At 41.5% G+C, this 19,767-nt stretch overlaps 6 protein-coding genes across 9 annotated transcripts in view; 2 read left to right on the top strand and 4 right to left on the bottom strand.

The window, feature by feature from the left end:
• LOC104804107 overlaps positions 1–1,101 on the bottom strand; it is a 3,416-nt gene extending 2,315 nt beyond the window's left edge. Inside the window, exons 1-2 of one of the 2 annotated variants that reach the window (XM_010528268.2) lie at positions 820–1,101; positions 17–663 (exon numbers count right to left, since the gene is read on the bottom strand). In XM_010528268.2, the coding sequence (XP_010526570.1) occupies positions 17–547 (531 nt within the window). In that variant the 5' untranslated portion in view covers positions 548–663; positions 820–1,101. Of the gene's footprint in view, positions 1–16 lie in introns of both variants that reach the window. The other variant, XM_010528267.2, reaches the window with a different exon arrangement.
• A 1,651-nt stretch (positions 1,102–2,752) lies between these two features.
• LOC104804108 (protein BASIC PENTACYSTEINE4-like) lies at positions 2,753–4,499 on the bottom strand. 2 transcript variants are annotated; one of them, XM_010528271.1, is made up of 3 exons: positions 4,330–4,499; positions 3,820–3,891; positions 2,753–3,736 (listed from the first exon to the last, which is right to left on the bottom strand). In XM_010528271.1, the coding sequence occupies exons 2-3, from the start codon at positions 3,886–3,888 to the stop codon at positions 2,963–2,965; spliced, it is 843 nt and encodes a 280-aa protein (XP_010526573.1). In that variant the 5' UTR covers positions 3,889–3,891; positions 4,330–4,499; the 3' UTR covers positions 2,753–2,962. The 2 variants fall into 2 exon arrangements, with proteins under 2 accessions (XP_010526573.1, XP_010526572.1); XM_010528270.1 differs by having other exon boundaries at positions 3,820–3,896.
• Positions 4,500–4,758: 259 nt separating this feature from the next.
• LOC104804109 (V-type proton ATPase 16 kDa proteolipid subunit) lies at positions 4,759–6,458 on the top strand. The gene is made up of 3 exons (XM_010528272.1): positions 4,759–4,948; positions 5,664–5,949; positions 6,041–6,458. Exons 1-3 carry the CDS (start codon positions 4,873–4,875, stop codon positions 6,171–6,173), a joined length of 495 nt encoding a protein of 164 aa, XP_010526574.1. The 5' UTR covers positions 4,759–4,872; the 3' UTR covers positions 6,174–6,458.
• A 338-nt stretch (positions 6,459–6,796) lies between these two features.
• Positions 6,797–9,623, top strand: LOC104804111 (ubiquitin fusion degradation protein 1 homolog). Of its 2 annotated transcripts, none has more exons than XM_010528274.1 (10): positions 6,797–6,895; positions 7,374–7,424; positions 7,549–7,626; positions 7,912–7,936; positions 8,036–8,068; positions 8,187–8,308; positions 8,420–8,550; positions 8,750–8,970; positions 9,059–9,291; positions 9,397–9,623. In XM_010528274.1, exons 2-10 carry the CDS (start codon positions 7,422–7,424, stop codon positions 9,490–9,492), a joined length of 942 nt encoding a protein of 313 aa, XP_010526576.1. In that variant the 5' UTR covers positions 6,797–6,895; positions 7,374–7,421; the 3' UTR covers positions 9,493–9,623. The 2 variants fall into 2 exon arrangements, with proteins under 2 accessions (XP_010526576.1, XP_010526577.1); XM_010528275.1 differs by having other exon boundaries at positions 6,809–6,867.
• Positions 9,537–12,191, bottom strand: LOC104804110 (epimerase family protein SDR39U1 homolog, chloroplastic). Its single transcript, XM_010528273.2, has 12 exons — positions 11,973–12,191; positions 11,833–11,886; positions 11,553–11,628; positions 11,344–11,403; positions 11,068–11,186; positions 10,948–10,992; positions 10,773–10,851; positions 10,590–10,651; positions 10,366–10,471; positions 10,164–10,224; positions 10,010–10,080; positions 9,537–9,907 (listed from the first exon to the last, which is right to left on the bottom strand). The coding sequence occupies exons 1-12, from the start codon at positions 12,042–12,044 to the stop codon at positions 9,663–9,665; spliced, it is 1,050 nt and encodes a 349-aa protein (XP_010526575.1). The 5' UTR covers positions 12,045–12,191; the 3' UTR covers positions 9,537–9,662.
• An 837-nt stretch (positions 12,192–13,028) lies between these two features.
• On the bottom strand, positions 13,029–19,079 carry LOC104804112 (kinesin-like protein KIN-7E). Its single transcript, XM_010528276.2, has 14 exons — positions 18,881–19,079; positions 17,298–17,570; positions 16,910–16,999; positions 16,713–16,813; positions 16,504–16,617; positions 16,327–16,408; positions 15,920–15,987; positions 15,760–15,825; positions 15,544–15,668; positions 15,062–15,398; positions 14,866–14,964; positions 14,085–14,708; positions 13,714–14,006; positions 13,029–13,637 (listed from the first exon to the last, which is right to left on the bottom strand). Exons 2-14 carry the CDS (start codon positions 17,515–17,517, stop codon positions 13,334–13,336), a joined length of 2,523 nt encoding a protein of 840 aa, XP_010526578.1. The 5' UTR covers positions 17,518–17,570; positions 18,881–19,079; the 3' UTR covers positions 13,029–13,333.
• Between the last annotated feature and the right edge of the window lie 688 nt (positions 19,080–19,767).

Genomic DNA, 19,767 nt, shown 5'->3' on the forward strand with positions numbered 1-19,767 from the left:
GGGGGAGACTCTCCCCGCCGCCGACCCTCGACGAACTAGAGCTCGAGTTAGACCTCGTGAACGGGGACGGGGGCAAGGAAGGGTTGAATCCCCCGGAGTCTCTATCCTCCATCGGCACGTCATGATCCGGCGCCGACGGAGAATCGCGGAACGTAGAGGGGCTCAACGGCGGCAAGGAGTCGAATGTGAAGAAGGAGGAGGGCTGCGACAGGGACCGAGAATGACTGGGTCCCGGGTTGAAATTCTGCGAACCGGGTTGTCGGGTCGCCGGGATCTGAGAGTACGGCGAAATGGGCGGGATCGGATTCGGGTGCGACGGCGGCATGCCGGGCCGCTTGCCACTGTCGCCGCCACTGCTGCTGGTACTGCTGAAAGGCTGTGGGAACTGGGGAAATTGCCGGGAACGGATGAGATTAGGGTTCAAATGCGGGATTTCGAGCTGCTGATTCATTGACAGAGGCCGCTTCGGGATCAGTGAAGACGATACACCGAACGAAGAATGAATTCTCCGCAACATATCGGTATTACCCTTTTCCGTATCACCCATTTTCCCTAATCCCGCGGCTGAAATCGAATCCGAAGGATAATGCAACAACAACGAGAAAGGTAAAAACCCACCGCTCGGAGAACTGAGACGCTAAAAAGTCCAAAGCTTGGAAAAACCTTCGATCAGAGAGCAGGAAAAAGGGTAAACAGTAGTGAACATCCGACCACCAGATGCACGAACTAAGCAGAAGATTAGCGCTCTCACAGAAACTCGAGAACTACAGATTCTGTCAATGTCTCGTCAACTTGATAGAGAGAAAAAAAAAATATTACCTTTACGGAAGGAGAAAAAAAAAAGAGAGCAAATGCGGTGGGTGTATCTGCTTCTACACCGAATCAATCAATGGCGCAGATGGCGAAGAAGCAGACGAACAACAGAGCAATTTCTCTCTCCAGAACGCGTTGAAAATCAATCAAATCTCTCTCTCTCTAGAAATTGGAAAGTAAAGGAGGGATTTTTTTCTTTTCCCCCCAGTGATTCTCTCTCTCCGTTTTTTCTTGAGGAAATAGTAAAAGCTTGAGGAAGGGAGACTTTAGACACGGAATTCATGGGGGAAGAAGGGGAAAAAAATACAAAACACCCCCAGAGGGACCCGTGAATTTAATACACCCCGAGAGATTTTGGATTACATGCAATCTTCTGCAGATCTTAAATGAATTTAATTTCTATATGATTTTTAAGAATAAAATAAGGTATAAAAATAAAAACTCTAACCTCTCTCAACGCATAATTGCCAAGATGCTGTTTTTATTACAAATTTATAATTCGGATATTTCTTTTGTTTTTTTTTTCCTTTCTGATAATTTGTATTTGGACTGCGTTTCAGATCCCCTTCCGACCACATTCGACATTTGTTGCTCAACCAAAGATTCTGCCGTCTCCCGTGTCTCCGCATAGTGTGTAGCCATTCTTTCTTTCTTTTTAAAATATATATATTAAAACAAATCACAAATTATTTTTATAATGCACCGTTCTGTGTTAAAAAAAAAATGGTTTCCGCGATGAAAAGGAATATAAGTTGGTTCATATACATAGTGGTATGATACGATAACACGTAAATACTTACATTAGTGAATTATTACACCAACGACGTACCAAAATTCAACATGAATAAACGATTATCGTCGCCTATCAATATATTCTCTCCGTTTCAAAATATTTATAATTTTAGGCCTTGAATGACATTGGTTTTTATTTTGGGTTTTTGGCTTTAGTTTTTGGTTTTTGGTTTTTAGTTTTTGATTTTTGGATTTTGGATTTTATAAGTTTATAAATTCTAAAAAAATGTGGTTTTTTGGTTTTTAGTTGATTTTTTCCATAAAATAGATTTCTGGGTTTTTAGGAAAACCAAATTTCAAAAAACTTGATTATCGGTTTTTTCAGTTTTTAAAATCCAAAAACTCTGAAAACCATTTTTCATTCAACATCTTAGGTTATTTTTTATGTTTCAAAATATTTGTAATTTTATATTTTCAAAACATTTTTTTACAATAATTTTTAATTTTATCTTTACCAAATTCCAATATAATATTAATGATAACATTATTTTTATCATCAAACAAGAATTTTTGTTTATGTAATTTTTTTTCTCTTTTTTAAAAAAAATATGAAATAATTTAAAACAATAAATATTTTAAAACGGAGCAAAAGTATAAAATAGTAAATTTTGGATAATGACACATATTGTAAAAGTGTAAACATTGTCGCCTATCAATATATATTCATATTGGCCTTTAATATTCGTCTTTAATGTCTGAGCCCCCACCACCCAACATATGTTGACACCTTCGCATGGTTACATTAATGTGCCACTACCAATAACCATCCCATTCAATCTGTATGTTTCATACAAAGTATCTAAGCCTTCCTATAAATATTTTCGCAATTAGAATTCGGAGTAAATAAAACATTTATGATATAAGATGGGATTAATTAAGTTTAAAAACAAAAGAAGAAGAAAAGAACGTGCAAATCACGTGGATCAAGTCTTAATCCAATTATAAGTGGCTTGCTGAAATTAGTTCATGTAAACGGGAACCCTTTATTGATGAACAGGGACAAAAAAGAAACTGGTTTCCATTATTCGGAAGGATATGTACAATTTAGGATTTAATCAGTTCTATAACTACGTAATTATTTAATTTCAATTATATAATACTTTCATGTCGTTATGAGATGAAAGTACGTGTCTATATATACACAGCATTGAGCCATTATCAGAGTGAATTCCGACCAAAAGATTATAACAATTTGGGTTTTACCTCTTACAAAGACATATTGACAAGATGACAGCAACCTTAACACATAAGCTTCAGCTTTCATTCTTTCAATTCCATATTCATTCTGACCACTACTTAATACCGTAATCTTAAAATCAGGAAGCAAAGCTTTGGAGAAAGAAAGAGAGAACGAACATTACTTGATGGTGATGTAGCGATTAGTACCGTGCCTGGCCCAGTAGTACTTGAGATCGACGGGGCAAGAGAGATCGTGCCCTTCAGCTGCCAAACGGCTGAGTAGTCTCGTGAAAACGCTTCCGCTCATCTTCCGTCCACCCATTCGGGAATGCCTCTTGTTCGGCATCTGTGGAAGCGGATACTGCGACAATGTGGTTGTGCAGCAAGAAGACTGCCACCCTCCGTTTCCCCATTTGTAACACTGATGGGCCGATCCCGTGCACGTGCATATCGGTACTGGCATAGTCGTCTCTTCGAAGGTGATTAGGTTCAAACCCACATCGGTACTTTCCCAGTCTGTTCTGCATTTCTTTCCAGCTCGGAGGTTCAGATCCTTTGACTGAACTGGCGGCTTTTTCTCCTTCTTCCTTTTGCTCTTCTTCGTGTTTGCTGTTTCAGTCGATATAGGAAAGGCTTCAGGTATGTGGGTTTCCCCGGCACGCACAGCCTCCTCAGCCATGCCATTCCGAGAACTGGGCAAATGGTTTTCCCCGTACTGAAGCGCAGCCAAGGCATTGTCTCTCTGCATCAAGGCGTTATCCCTCTCGGAAAGAGCTTTGTCTCGTTGCTGAAGGGCATCATCTCTAGCAGCTAGAGCTTCCCCCTTTGCAGATATGGCTTCATTCCTTTCATGTATCGCTGCATCCCTCTCGGCCAGGATGGACATGATCTTCTTATTCATCACCAGCGCATTGTGTTGCTCCTTTATCTGATGCTGTGGCATCAGGTTCCACTGCCCACACAGTCTCCATCTACTTAGCTTCAATGGAGGAAGCCCAAAAACAAAAAAGAGTAACCATTTCATGTGTATCTTACCATAGAGTGTGCGCCTTTGTAGTAATCGGGTTTGTACCTTCCATTTTCATACTGCCCTCCACTCTCCATCTTCTTATCTTCCAAAGAAAACGAAAAAAAAAAAGAATTTCCGACAATAATTTAGGCAATAACCATGAAAAATCACACCTTCCGGTATCAGAATGTCTCTTTGGCCCACTGTAAAACAACTCCCAAAAACCGTAGCACAAGAACCAGGTAGGGTTCTTCGTCAGCAAATAACCCAAACAATCGAAATTCGTCACAAACAATGGGATGAATAGAAATCACGAAAAATTACAACTGCCAACACTAGGTTACCGCCTAAAGATCTCGAATTTGAGTGGGAGCTACGATTGTGAGCCCAATTTCCCCCAAGGAAATGTTTTTTTTTGGGAGAAATTGAATATAGAGAACAGAAACCCTAGAGAGACAGCTTAAAGATGGAACACATCCGTAAAAATCACAGATTACACGAGACATGAAGACGAGGAAGAAAGACAATAAACTTACAGATTTGTCCGAAGAGACGAGAAATGGATATCGAGAAAGAGAGCGAGAACGGAAGCAGAAGAGTTCGATACTGTTTCCAGGATTACCAAAATAGCCTCGGTTCTATGCTTAACGTAACGAGGAAGAGATACAAGGTTATTATCGTCCTTCACATTCCTCTGCAAGAAAAAAAAAAAGCGTTTCTGGTCGAAGAGATACAAGTTAATGTAAAATACGACATCTCCGAAAGGACGTGGTCATTGAGAAATTAAATATAGACCGTCCGATAAACCTATCCTAGCTTTACATGGACCGTTCGATAAAACAAGTTATATGGGCTCAGACAGAAGGCCCAAATGATAAACCGGGTCGAGTGCGGGTCGACCCGACTGAGATCACGACGACGTGGGTGCATCGCTGCTATAATATGACAGACGGGGTTCAACTGTCAATCCTCAAAGAGAACCAGGTAAGATCAGATCCCCGGTCTCGCTGCTTAGAGAATAACAAAATTCTTACGGCAACCTTCGGCGATCTCGTCTTAAGATCCGGAACCGGCCAGATATGTCTTCGTTCAGTGGCGATGAGACTGCACCTTTCTTCGGTTTCCTCGGCGCTGCGGCTGCGCTCGTTTTCTCCTGTAAACGAACTCTAAATTCTGATTTTCCTTTTGAATTCCGTTCGATCTGTGTTTTTGGTTGCTTTCGTGGTGTTTCTGAACTTCCCAGTCGCTGGGATCGAATGAAATCTGGAGAGATCGGGATATGTTTTCCTAGTTTAGGGATCGGTGTCTAGCGGAATACGCCGATCTGTCCGCTTCTGTTGTTTCTATGATCTTTCTGAACTTTGGGTTACTGGAATCCAAGACAATCATGATTATAGCCTTCTGCCCTGGATTTGACTTGGATGGGAGAGATTTATTCAAGTCTGTCCTTTTGGATAGTGTATATTTCTGATCTCTCTGCTTGCTGTAGTGGACGAGGATCTTGAGGAATTAAGACGCTCGTTTGCTGGATTTTCGAAAATTCAGGTTTTTTTTGTAGATTTGTGTTGGTGAATTGATATTTGTTCCTAGGCTTGGTGTTTGTTGGAGTCTGAAGAAATTTTTTGAACCAACCTTGTGAAATCCACTGCACCAAAAAATGTCCCTTTTGTTTCGTGAGAAACTCCAAGGCTTTGTAGTTGCTGTGATCGATATTAACTTAAGAAAATTTAGCTCTTCTATAAAATTGATTGAATATAAAGTATTTGTTCCTAGTTGAAAATTTGGATCTTTCTGAGCAATTTGCTTATGAACACGCAGAGTTACATTGCGATATGAATCCATGAATAATGAATGTGTCTCGCGTTATTAGGCATGGGAGCTGCTTATGGGACGGCAAAGAGTGGTGTAGGTGTGGCATCGATGGGTGTGATGAGGCCTGAGTTGGTAATGAAGTCGATTGTCCCAGTGGTTATGGCTGGTGTTCTCGGTATCTATGGATTGATTATTGCTGTTATCATCAGTACCGGGATCAACCCCAAGGCTAAGTCATACTACCTCTTTGATGGGTATGCCCATCTCTCTTCTGGTCTCGCCTGTGGCCTTGCTGGTCTTTCGGCTGGAATGGCCATCGGGATCGTGGGTGATGCTGGTGTCAGGTAGGATGATGAACGCCCTAGTGTGCATTTTCTTGAGGTATATCCATCAAGCATTCTATTTAATTATATCCAATGTTGTTTCTGTTCACAGGGCCAATGCTCAACAGCCAAAGCTTTTTGTCGGGATGATTCTTATCCTCATTTTTGCTGAAGCGCTGGCTCTGTACGGCCTCATCGTCGGTATCATCTTGTCTTCCCGAGCGGGTCAGTCCCGAGCAGACTGAGAGGAGGGACGGGCCTTTGACCCCCCGAAGGATTCTTTTATCGCTTGTCGGCCTTGTCAGCGAGCGAACCATATATTCATCTGTTTTTTTCAGGTTAGTAAGATGGTGGATTTGCCTCCGGCATGTTTCTCATCTGGTGTTGTCCTTATCACCATTCTGTTGTGTCTGTAATATGATCGTGAAGGATTCTCTGCTAAATAAGAACTCTCCTGAGAGACCCCGTATTTAAATTTTATTACTTTTTTCTCGTTGAATAAAAAATGGCAGGAGACAAGTTCTGGTTCACGTGAATTTTTTTTTTTTTTTTTTTTTTTTTTTGGGGAGAAAAAGACAGTGGACATCGGGATTTTTGTATAGTAAGTGGTTTTGATTCGATTACTCTTTAGACTGCGACATCGATTGGTGATAAAAGCTCTAACGTAATAATTACTCGACTATCAGCTGTGTGAAATGGTAGATATATCATAATATTATTAAATCAAGAGATATCAGTATCGGAGGCCCGATGGGCCGCTGAACCCTCTAGGCCCAATACCGTATGGTAGGCCTCCTATCCCTTCCACGTGGACTTCGCGCGACCGATACGCACCGTATAGTATATATACAAACATCATCGTCTCCAATAACGCTATCAATTATTCCTTCTCTCTCACCTGTCTGTCACCAATTCCTCTGCGATCTCTCTCCTCCCGGGGTAACTTCGTTGTTCTCTCGCTTAACTGGTGCTCTCTCTCTCTCCCGAATTTTTCTCGCTCGATTATCTGAAACCAAGCTTCGATTTTAGGGTTTTGTTTCTACTTCGAAATTGTCAGAATCTAATCCCAGACAACGAGTTCTCTGATTAGTTTTGTCCGTTTTGAGGTTTCTTGGAAGTCTGACAGGGATGGTCGAACAATCTAGCTTTTCGTAAACTTTTAGGTGGTACAACTTGGTAGAATTTTGTTAGTCCCCCCAATCGGGGTTGGATGCCCATGTGTTTTGATGGTAGCAAAATTGGTTTCCGCCTTCTTTGTGCTTCTGACTGTTTGTAAGATCGGATCCTAGGTCTTTGGTTTTAGGAAAATTTAGGTAGTGGGTAAAGTTAAAATTTTGATTTTTGTATGGCAGATGAATTGGTGTTTGTTTATATCTTAGGAAATTGATTACTTCCTATTGCTCTGAGCCTTGTGGCTTTTCTTTCTCTTCCCCCCTTATCGGAAGGTTGGCGGTCGGGTTACCTGGATTTGCTCTATTGGTCTGGAAGAAAATATGGTACGTTCTCTTGTTTGTTTTTTTAGCTGCTAAATTGTTTATTCTTGCACCTTTATCTTCGTTCTATACTTGTACAGTCAGTTTACATAATGTATTGTACTTGTGTTGAATTATTCTGATGCAGTATTTTGATGGATATGGCTATTATGGAACATCATTTGAGCAGACTTATCGGTGTTATCCAGCATCCTTTATTGATAAGGTTCGGTTTTAATTGTTTACTGTTAGTTTGGTACCGAGGAGAAGCTTGAGGAGGACAATTATGAAGTTGTCATGCCGAATAAATATAACTTCAGCCTTCCGTGCCAGATTTTGTTATATTTGTGTTTTATTATCTCATCCTTGATGCATATGTTTGTAATTTCTTCTCAATCTGAAGTCCATAGTTAAGCTCACTTCAAAAGATGATTGCAGCATTGTTTCATTCGTATCTACCGTAATGTTTCTGTACAATTTTTAATCCCTCTTTCCTTATTATTCCCTGCAGCCACAACTCGAAAGTGGTGACAAGAGTAAGTTATTATATGATCTGTATACTAGCTCATGTTTCCCATCACTTTTGATTTTCAACTGTTTAAGTTGAAATTTGATTTATTTTATGTTCATGTCAGTTATAATGCCACCATCAGCCCTTGATCGCCTAGGTATGTTATATTCTTTCACATTGTTACTCCAGTTTTTCGTGTTTTTGCCCCAGTTTGATTTGTTAAACTTAAAAAAATAAAGAGAAAAATAGGATACTAACATAGATAAACCATATAGCCTCTCTGCATATTGACTACCCAATGCTCTTTGAGCTTCGGAATGCTGCAACGGAACGTGTCTCTCACTGTGGAGTCCTCGAGTTCATTGCAGAAGAAGGCATGATTTACATGCCATACTGGGTGAGAATCATATTTATGAACTATTATTTTAGTGTCAATGGAAATGGAAATGGCTTGCGACCTTGTGATTGACCGAGTCTTTCTTAGTTGATATGAATATTTTTCATCCAGATGATGCAGAACCTTCTATTGCAAGAAGGAGACATTGTGAGAGTTAAAAACGTCACTCTCCCAAAGGGAACCTACGTTAAACTGCAGCCCCACACAACAGACTTTCTTGATATATCTAACCCGAAGGCCATGTGAGTCACCTATTTTTTGCCTTTCATATTCATATATTTCTGGTCATGCGACGATATATTGCTCCCATCAAATGTTTTACGTAATCCATCTTGCAAGTATCAATCCGTATAATGTTAATCTTGTTCCTTTGTATGTTTGGCTTGTGGCTATTCCATGCCATCTTTTTGGGTCCATCTTAATCCTATATTTTCCTTGCAGCTTGGAAACGACATTGAGGAGTTATTCATGCTTAACCACCGGGGATAGCATAATGGTTCCTTACAACAATAAAAAGTACTTCATAGACATAGTCGAGACAAAGCCTTCTAACGCAATCAGCATCATTGAAACAGACTGTGAAGTTGATTTTGCACCTCCCCTTGATTATAAAGAGCCAGAACGGCCTGCAGCTCCTGCTCAGGCCAAAGGTCTGGGGAAAGGTTTGTATGCATGACAGAACCATCATTTCGGAGTTAACAATCAAGTTTCCATAAGATGTTTTAGTGAGCTTTTTTGGTTCGTATGTAGTTGAAGAAGAGCCTCCAGCTGAACCAGAACCAAAGTTTAACCCTTTCACTGGAACCAGTAGACGTTTAGACGGGAAACCTCTGTCCTATCAGCCATCAGTCGTGTCTTGTTCCAAAGACAAGCAGCCAGCCGTTGCTGCTGATGGTAGTGGCCAGTCGTCATCGATAACAAGCAGTTCTCGTCAGTCTCAGGGGAAACTTGTGTTTGGGGCAAACCCAAATCGTACGCAAAAGGTACATGTTGAACTAATACGTGTACTATATCAACTTTTACGTTGCCATGAGAGTCAGCCAATTGGATTCAGAGAATGAATGTGATTGGCTGTTCTTTTTTCTCAGGGAGGTGGGAAAGATGAAAAACAAGAGCAACCGGAGAAGAAAGAAGAGCCCAAGTTTCAAGCTTTTACTGGGAAGAAGTATTCATTGAGGGGTTGAAATTGAGCCATTTGCTCAGCCATCTCTTTAGTGGAGCACAGTAGTTGCATTCATGATTTCTCCATTATGTTGTGTGTATTATGTCAAAAGAAACAAAAACAGAAAAGGAAATAATAACCACCCTTTGTTCATCTCAGAATAAACATTTTCTTTTTCTTCTTTTAGTCAAATCACTGCTGCAAAATGGCTCTGAGGGCGTCTTTAACGTAGGGGTACTTGAAACGAAAGCCAAGCTCCTTGGCTCTGACGGGCAAAACCCTTTGACCCTCAAGAACCACAGAGGCACCTTCTCCGAGCAGAGCCTTGAGGGCAAAGTCAGGCACTGGCAGCCACGACGGTCGGCCCAGCACTCTCCCCAGCTGCTCGCACATCTCTCCCAGCCTCACCGGGTTAGGTGCCGTCCCATTTATCACTCCTGCCCCCCATAATACAGTGCAACCATTTACCAATTCTGATCTTTAACTGTAGAATTGCCGTTTTTTAGGATGGTGGTATTAACAAGTGTAAGGTGATATACCTTGATAGGATGGATTTGTGAGGGACTCGTAGATTAGGTTCACTATGTCGTCCAAGTGAATCCAAGAGAACCTGCCCACCCCCCATGAATGAACGAATGAATGACCAAAATGCCAAACTTGGAGAAGCTTGTTATGAGAGTAGTGCGTTCGTACCATTGCTGTCCTGAACCCAGAGGCCCTCCAGCGTACATTTTGTAGAAAGGTATCATTTTGGCTGCAAAAAAAAAAAAACAATACAACAACATGCTTATCTTTTGGTATGTGTGTGTATATACATATATATATGTCTGTGTTTGATGAGGATGTATTTTTCTCGACATCAATTTGATAAGAGGGAGAGAGAGAGATCAAGTACCTAAAGCACCACCATCTTTTTCAAGAACAACACCGATGCGGATAAGTGCCAATCTTGCTGCATCCTTGTCCACTTTCATAGCAGTTGCTTCCCATTCCCTGCAAACCTACAATCACACCAGAAGAAGATTTTACAAACAAGCTTAAAAAGAAATTTGCAACTGGATCTTTTCATTACTCTGGAGGATAAAACAAAACCCAATATATGTATACACACACACACACCTCTGCAAGGTAATCATTGCCTGATGGACTCTTTTCGTCAAATGTTTTTGTCTCACTTGTACCTGACAGATCAAAGACAATGTACAGAGCTTACAGAGATGGCAAACACAACAATGGCTGCAAATATATCTAGAGAAGAGGTCCATGAGAATGAACAACAACAACAACAACCAAGGTACAGACCGTAATAGCCAACAGCAGTGGCGCTCACTAGAACTGCAGGCCGAGCTTCTTCTGGCGAATTATTTATCAGCTCAACAACCTTCATGCATTTTCCAGTACAGAAAATCAAGAAGATATAATCAAATCTGAAATTCAAGGGTCATCAAGTAAATGATCACAGACTGTGTTCACTAACTTTAGAGGTGACACGAATCCGGCTTTCTTTAATCTCTTTCTTGATCTGCAATAGCAGTAAATGGGTTATTAGCAGTGGTAGTATTACACCAAAGAACAGTTTCAGAAACGGTAGACTAACCTCGTGAGACCACCTCGTGCTAATGGACAGGCCTGCCAAGTTTACTACAGCCGTTGAGCCTTCAACGCAGTTTCTCCACTGAGGTTCTTCGGCAATCACAACACCTGGGAATTCTCTGGCTGGAAAAAAAGAAAATGCAAACAATCTCTAGATGAATCAGAGTAGAGACTGAGAAACAGAAATCATCTTGTACATTGTTTCGGTAAATCCTCGTTTTTTCACGAGGGTGAGAGAGCATTCTGGAAATTAGAACAAGGCTAGCCATTACCTTCTTACCCGGAAATATTAGCTCAGCCTTGGATTTAGAGCGTGTTAAGACCCGAACAGAGTGATTATCTGTACGTGAATCACACAGTCACATATGAACAAAACTATTACAAGAATCTACTAAATTACAGAATCTTTGAGAAGGCCTGCTGGCTGGGAATTGAGGTTGGTTTTCAACATGTGAAAAGAGCATATAATCGGATTGAACCAGTGTGTACCAGCTTGTAGTCTCTGGACCAATCGTCTCCCGATAAAACCAGTTGCTCCAGTCACTGACACTGTCATTGGATTTTCCTGGACAATAAGAACATCCAGACAGTTCATTAAACTGACATCTCCTTAGGTGAATAGCTCAGCACTTTGATGATCAAATTCTCAGTAGCTCTACGTATGATAAAAAGTTATGTTCTGTCACTTTTCTCCAGCTTTCTGTAACTGGAATCCGACAACTGGGCAAGAGCGAAGATACGACAGAAAAATATGGAGAAAGCAAAGTACCATCTGGGTTTGGTCTGAACCACATAGAACCAGAAATCTCCTTGTCCTTCTCACCTGAAAACCCAAGAGAAATACCAGATTTGTCGGAAGCAAACTCGGAATTGGAAGTGAAATGAAAAAGGAGCAAACTTTACGCTTACAGAAAAGGGTTTAGGGACGTGAAGAGAGAACGAGCAGGAGAGAGACGTTTGTGGTTTGCAGAGAAGCTCCATTCTGCCTTTTCTTGCGATTGGGTGGTCACAGTGAGGTAGATACCCTCATCCGGCGTTAGGTGTGTATATATACACACCGTATACGTATACGTACGATGAGTGTCGTAGATCGAATCTTAACGGGATGGCAGTTTCCAATGATTATTTTGCCCATATAAAATGAAATAGCATATGCTTTCACGCCTTGGGAAGGGAATTTAATTTCTTTGTTTCTCGAAGCCAATTTCAACCGCTGTGTGTTTCATCATACGTCGGTCCAAGGCGACAGCGCCGGTGCCTTGCCCTTGTCACGCGGGTCGTGGTTCCGAGCGTTCTTCCCAGATGATCCCGCACCGAAGTATCTCCCAGCGGGGCTCCGCTCACGGATCTTCCCCTCATTCTCCTCTTGCTCTCCCCGTTCCACCTTCTCCAGCTGGGCGATATACCGACTCAGCGTCGGATACTCCTGGATCTCGATTCTCCTTCGCAGGTAGGGTCGGAGTCCAGCAACGAACTTCTGGATCCTTGATGCCTCGGTGGGCACCAGATGCCCTCCATACCTCAGTAGGCGGGTAAACTCCGCCTCGTAATCGCTGACGGTCATATCTCCTTGCTGCAACATGAGGAATTCTGTCACCCGGTACTCCCGGTCCTGTTGTCGGAAGTATTTCGCCTCGAATTCCTGTTGGAACTCCTCCCAGGTAAAGCGATGTCTCGCGGGTGCCTCCTGCACCACCTTTCCCCACCAGCGTCGTGTTGGATCCGGAGCCACAGACCATGGCGTCGTCTTTCTTAAATGGGCTGTAAATGGGCTTTTCTTCTCGCCATTGTTAAACATCAAAATGGGCTTCTGTTTTTAAGAGAAGATGATTTGCTATTAATCGGCCCATTAAGGCCCAAATACAAATGAAATTAACCCATGGATTTGGATTTTTCCTATTTTCTTTTTCTCTTTTTTTAAAATTAATTAATAGTGTTTTATCCCTCGAACACAACACGCAAAAGAATCACAAGATCTTCTGAATGAATCTATCAGTTCAAGCTTTAACAACACTTGAGACACATCATCTGAAGATTCCTGAACAATGTCTTGTCTTCTCCCCAGAACTCATCAGAAGAACCAACCACCCATCGTATCAAACTGAAAGCCGTGGGACAAAAGAAAATCTCCAAAGAACCCAACACTACCAGCCCTAAGGATTTATACATTCTGATACACGAATATTCCAAAACCGATATAACAGTACATCTATCTACCTATTATTGTTATTATATTGAGAGATGATGATAATAGATCTTCGGGGTCTTGGTTAGAAAAGGCTGGCCATGCTTCTTCTCCGAGTTGGTGGGGGAGTGAAGCTCAGACCGAACATTTCCTTGATGCCACTGCCATTTTCCAAGAACCTCACGAGCTTGGCTATGACCGAAGCGCTCTCCTTCACATGGTTCATGTCCTTAGTGTTGCTCCAAAGCCGGTTCGCCAGCTGCATCCTCCTGCCTTTAGAGTTCAACGCTATTCCAAACGTGTCGTACAGACGTTTCCTCTCTTCCTCTGAGAACCTCTTCCCCATCAGCTTCTTCATCATCCTTCTCTCCCGCTTCAGCTCCTTCATACTTTTACACAAAAAAACGGTATAGGAGAGTTATATATGTGAGTGAGAGAGTTATATATATGTATACAGTGACTGACCTTGAGGCCAAAGTGAGAGTCCGACCTCCTCCTTCAATGGCTCGGTTTCCTTGAGAAAAGCTCTCTTTCAAGTACGAAAGTCTTCTCAGCTCGACTCCAATGTAGATCGAATCTGCCTGATCGCCCTTGAAGAGCAAAAAGAAGTAAGTTCTGTGCACCAGTGAGACATGACAGCTCTGCCAGAGCTCGATAATCTCTTTTCTCTGTCTCTCAAATTCCTCTGACCAGTTTGTCTGAGTTCCTAACATCACAATGTCCTTCCCCATTTTCCCCGAGTTCTGCAGATCTCCCACCTGAATCCCACCCAAGTTTCATCATGCCAGTAGATAAAGATACTGAATCAATGAATGAGATAATGTGTTGTCATTTACCTCGCCTTGAAGCTTAGCCATCTCCTTCAACCCTTCAACGAAAGTGCGGACACTGGTAATGCCACCACCCTCTTCTCCCACCGGTGTTCTGATGCTGTGAACATCAGTGGAATCACTGCCTCGAGAAGACATTGAGTCATTCCTCAACAATCTCTCACCAGAACCGAACCCAAAAGCTTGATATGCTGAGTGACCCTCTGGCCTTCCCAGATAGTCCATCTCTGTTCCATCAGGTGGAGTCCTCATTCCAGTGACGTGATTCTCTCTGCCACTCCAGCTACCTCTCTGTCTCGAGCTTACAGAACTAAACCCATTTTCATCAAGACCCACTCCCAGGTTTGCATTTTCATCCTCGGTGTTCCTTTCTGTGACTGGCTCTTCAATCTCGATGCACTGAACTTCTTTGCAGTATTCTTCTGATGGATCCCTCACAGACATCGGTGACACCTCATCATCCAGATCATCGCCCGAATGAGACCGAACATGAGCTCTTGCTGTTGACAAAGGCGTGGTACCATCTGATATGAAACTGGTCCTGTCTGGATCAACCACGCCTGATACTTCTGACACTGAACTGTCCTCCCATTTGTTGTCCACATGACTATAGAGACGTGGAGTTCCGGCCTGTAAAAAAGAATGCAAACGGTTGAACCAAAAAGCAATATAAATGTTCGATAAATCAGTTATTACAGGTCCCCCAACTAGAATAACTGTTCTATTTAGCAGTTGAGTTAGCAAGGGCGGTGACAGTTTGAAAAGGAACTGTTACTGGCAATAATACCCTTAATGATTCCTCATTTTCGACCATTCTCATGAAATCTTCAAGCCGAGATTGAGCAAGATCCCGCTGTTTGGTCAATTCTCCAATCTGCTTCTCCATCTGCACAAACATAAAACACAAACAAATCACCCAACTATCCCCAATATCCCAAACTTAAGCCAAACCCATTGTGGGAAACAACATCTGAGATAGAAACCTTCTGTATCTGAAGATCTTTCCTCCTCGACGCCACTGCACAATCACAGATCATGGCAGCTGGGGCGGGGTTTCTTAGCTCGCCCTCGAGTCTGGCTAGCTCGCGCTGAAGGTGTTTCACCAGAGCTTTGTCGGACATGACGACATTGATCTGAGCCTTTGTTGTAACTTCCTTGGCACAGCACGCAAACAGAAGCGTGTTTCTTGTTTGCTCCACATGGCTTCTTGCTGGGCTCAGAGTGCACACGATGGCCGTTCTGGCATTGCCTCCCAAGCACGGCTGCAGAATGCGTGTGAGCTTGGAGTCTCTGTAGTTGATGTGCCCGTGTCTTCCCTTGCTGAATCATCAACATCATCATATTATCACAGATTTTAAGCACATTCGGGTTAACATTTTCCAAAAGATTCAGCAAAAATATGTGTTACAACTTACAAGAAAAAAGCATGGTTGGAAATGTTAAAAGGGTATAAATTTTGCCCAACCTTAATTTACGGATAACAGTCCCTAGAGTCAGCAAACTCCTATTGATATGGCAACCTTCTTTGAGTCTTTCACCAGCTGACATAGCCTGTGATGCTCGCTCACTCCCAGCTAAATCGATAAAATTCTGTTTGTAAAAAAGCAGCAACATCAACACAATGACTGAAAACAGAGAAAGAAACTGAAGTTGTCGGGTTTGTAGACAAGAGAGTACATACTACACTGGCTGCAAGGGTTGTTGAATTTTCTTTGCCCAAGAACTCACGAGCAGAGCTTTCGACTGTCTGTGAAAGTCGACAATCAAAGTTAAGAGCATCAAACATGGCCAGTGAGAATTCTTGTATCTTAAACCTGAAGATGGAGACGGGTTTTATCTACCAGTCTGATTATCTGATGAGATCTTGAACTTCTCTCATTCAGTGAGGTTTCACCAATCTTTCTCTGCGCTGCAACATATCAAAGAATAAATGAGAAAAATAGAGTAAAAGATATAGTTTCTCAAATATCACCTTATGTAAATTAATCAGAGAAAAAACTAAATACGAGATTCAAGAGAATGCAGACCATTGACAAAAAGAACATGATTCGATGTATAGAAGAAGAAAAAGAGATTGCAAAGGCAATATTCAGATCTCTCGGGCACTCAAATTCTCAAAGATTACTCAAGCACAAACAAGTACCAGGTTGAATATCAATCCCTCTAAGTGGCATTGGATCCTGACAACATATATTATAGATTGTTTCGTGGAAAATGGACATAAAGTGACATAGGTTTGGGTTTTTACCTTCACAGATAGAGAGAAGGTCCTTTAAATGGTTCCAGTCTCTCAGAACTTCCTCCGTGGTTTTCTCAACAATGGTCCCTTTCTGATAGAAAATCGAGAACAAGAAGAAAGAGAGTCAGAAAAGGTTATGAATACAACCTTTTTTAATATCTATAAGGTAAATCAAAGTTCATTCACCTCAGGATCATCTCTCAGCCTCAGCGGGGTATTATCTGAGCTCAGCAAATCTCTTATGACCTCGTTGTAGATCTCAATAGCCGAAAACTTCACAGCAAATGCTCTTTTTTCATGCTGCAGCATTCAGATCCATTGGTGGACTAGATAAATAGAAAAATAAAAGGAAAGGACAACAAAAACAAGTTTTCTGAAGAAATGTTTGACAGTACCTTATGAATGTAGTCAAATATGTCACCCACAGCAAACTCAGTTATACCATTCATGGTGTATGTCTTTCCACTACTCGTCTGACCATATGCAAAAATACTAGCTGGAAACAAAACAGTTGTCAAAAAGGTTAGCATTTTTTTTTGTTTTTTTGAAGTTTGAATAAGCAGAACAAGAGAAAATATGTATGGAAGCTTACAATTGATCCCTTCAACAACAGACAGAGCAATTTCCTTGGTTCCTTCCTCATAAACTTGCCTTGTCATGCAGTCACCACGGTACACTCTATCTGTCACCAAAACAACAGGAAACAGGACATGAAGTTAATTCTTTGATGAAGTTAAGTTTTTTCCTGGTCAGATGCTTGTCTGAAGTTCAACTGGACAAGGCCATGTTGACTTAAGTACATAGCAGATGTTTACTAGCCTTGAAATAATCACCAAAGTATTAACAGAAAATTAAAACAGTGGTCGGCTACAGGACGAAAGGTGAATTTTCCTGATCAGAGAATTAAGTGCTAGTCTGAAGTTCAAGGAAACAAAAGTACGTATAAAGGGTTTTAAGCTAAAAGGAAAGGATCTTCTTACCGAATGTGTATGCAGAAGGAAAGGTTGAACCCTCACGCAATGTGTTTCTGTATAATATGGTGGTGTCATTGATACATTCCCAATCTGCAACTTCATTAGCAGCGATCTCTTTCTCGTTCAAAGGCCTCAATCTCACTAGAACAAGAATCTTCTCTTCCTGGCCCGGTGGAGCCTGTGTCTTCTCCATCTTCTTCAGCTCTTCTCCAGCAATTGCACCCATTACTCACACTAGTTTGACCAAAAGGCATCCATGATCCAATATAAGCAGTTAACCTGAGCAGAAAACAGTTCAAATGTCAAAAGGGCCGTCTTTTCACACTGCCAGATTTGTGGTAAGGTCTCGTTAACGCCCTCAGAAACAGAAAAGCCCCTGCAGAGAAACCAACTGATTTATCTTTTCCAACTAACACAGCCATAACAAAGGACATAACCCAAACCTGATAAAGGTCAAGAAAAAGCCTCGTTTTCTGTTAGAACAGAACACTGGAATGGATCGATAAACAAGATGCAGAAGACAAGAGAACGAAGAAAATCCAAAGACAAGACATTTTATACATAAGGTTGTTATAACACAGTTTACTTAAAAGGGGGTTGACGTCAACCGAAGAATAAAAAAAGATTAAGACGCTCAGTAGTGGCCACCCACTATGCTTGGAGGCGAAGTCACGTATACTAACCAAACTTTCTTTAATGGAAAAGAATGTTACATAAGGCCCCACAAACCACCCTTCTCTATCAATCTCTGTGTGCTAAGAAATTTATAAATTGTCACATTCAAAATACTGGAAACATTCCAGCAAGTCTAGAGGACGAAGTCAGTGAACAAAAGCACTAAAACTTCCTCAAACCACCGAAATAGAACGCATCAGTACTCAGTGCAAGAAAATAAACGATATATTCTCTTTCAAGATGTGCAATAAATCGCCCAGATGGCTCAATGGAATAAAACGCTTTCCCAACCCAGATTCGAATCTCCATTTGGGGAGGGAATTCACCTATGCTTCTCCTCTCCTCTGGGAGATGTAACCGGGCCTAACTTCCGGATTATAAAAAAGATGTGCAACAAATCATTCAAGGTTTTGATACAGAATGGTAAACTTTTCTGTATGTATAAGGGTCGATATCAATGTATATGCTGTGTATTGATGCAAGTATACACATGCCTATAAAAATATTTGCCTTGAGCCCCTCACTCAGTCTCAGCAGCTCTGATCTGCATCATCCACCACAGGCCTTCACCTCTGATAAATCCCACAATCTCAGAGTGCGGTACTGACAATGCAGCGATCGCCTACTTTGTTTGTTCGATAAGCATAGAAATATTCTTCTCTGTTGATTTTACCAACAAACGATGACACCCAGATGAAAATGTAGAAACTTTTTCGTTCCCAACAAAGGTTCCGAAAATAGAAATCCCGATCTAAGATATATGGAAACTATTAGGTGTTATCTAACGATGACAAGCAAAATTGCCTTCTACAGAAACCAAATGCAAGGACGAAAAATATGATTCCACGCGGAGAAAAACGATGGTGAAGAAACTACGACTAAAGGAGAGCAAAGTTAGAGAGAAAGAAACATACGAGACGAACCCGGAATCTCAGGGAGTGATGAACAGTGAAAATAGTCGATTTCTCGGGGAACCCACGATCTCTCCCGGTCGAGAAATTCAGCCAGAAAGAGATAGAGGAAGAAAGCGAGATAGGGAGAAAATCACAGCCCCTTTCTTCTTTGACGTCTTCTTCTTCGTCTTGTTCTTCTACCACTGCTGCATATTCTCTCTCTCTCTCTCTCTCTCTCTCCAAGAGGGACCAATGGGCATTGATTTGGTCCCGCAAATCTCGTAGGGAAGCGCCTCGCTGAGTCGTCGTCTTCTTCAACTCGAGAGAGAGAGAGAGAGTGGAGAGATACGATTGAAATGACGTTTTTGACCCTGAAACGTTGTCGGGAATCCGAAAAAGGCCACGTGAATCAAAGGCATTGGCTGCCCCCTTTATTTATTTTTAGATGTTTAATATTTGATATTGTCAGTTAGTCTCACGCCACGTGGAAAGTAGCTTTTTTTTTTATCCGTTGAAGAGCATTCTCCCCAAAAGCAAATGGGCTTAGTTTGAGAGTTATAAGACCCAGCAAGAAAAGAAAGCAAATAGCAAACCCTTCCAGCCCACATGTGGCCCATTAGCGAGGGAGATATTTTGGTGAAATCTATGGCGAATTATGAGAAAATAATTTTGAATTTTAAATTTATAATATCGAAATATATGTTAGGGGGTGAATGAAAATGACCGCTTTAAACGAGGGCCACTAAGAAACAAAAGAGCTTGTAAAGCTGTTGCTTCCTCGACCACCAGTTTCAGTTCGCTGTGCACCTTTTTTTAAAAAAAATTTTATTTCTCTTGTGGCCCTCGTTTTTTCATTTCATTTTATTATTTTAATGTTATATATCTTAGTTTCTGGTGCACCATTTTTT

Source organism: Tarenaya hassleriana, unplaced genomic scaffold (genome assembly GCF_000463585.1).
Source record: "Tarenaya hassleriana unplaced genomic scaffold, ASM46358v1 Cleome9, whole genome shotgun sequence".
In the NCBI taxonomy this organism is placed as follows: Eukaryota; Viridiplantae; Streptophyta; class Magnoliopsida; order Brassicales; family Cleomaceae; genus Tarenaya; species Tarenaya hassleriana.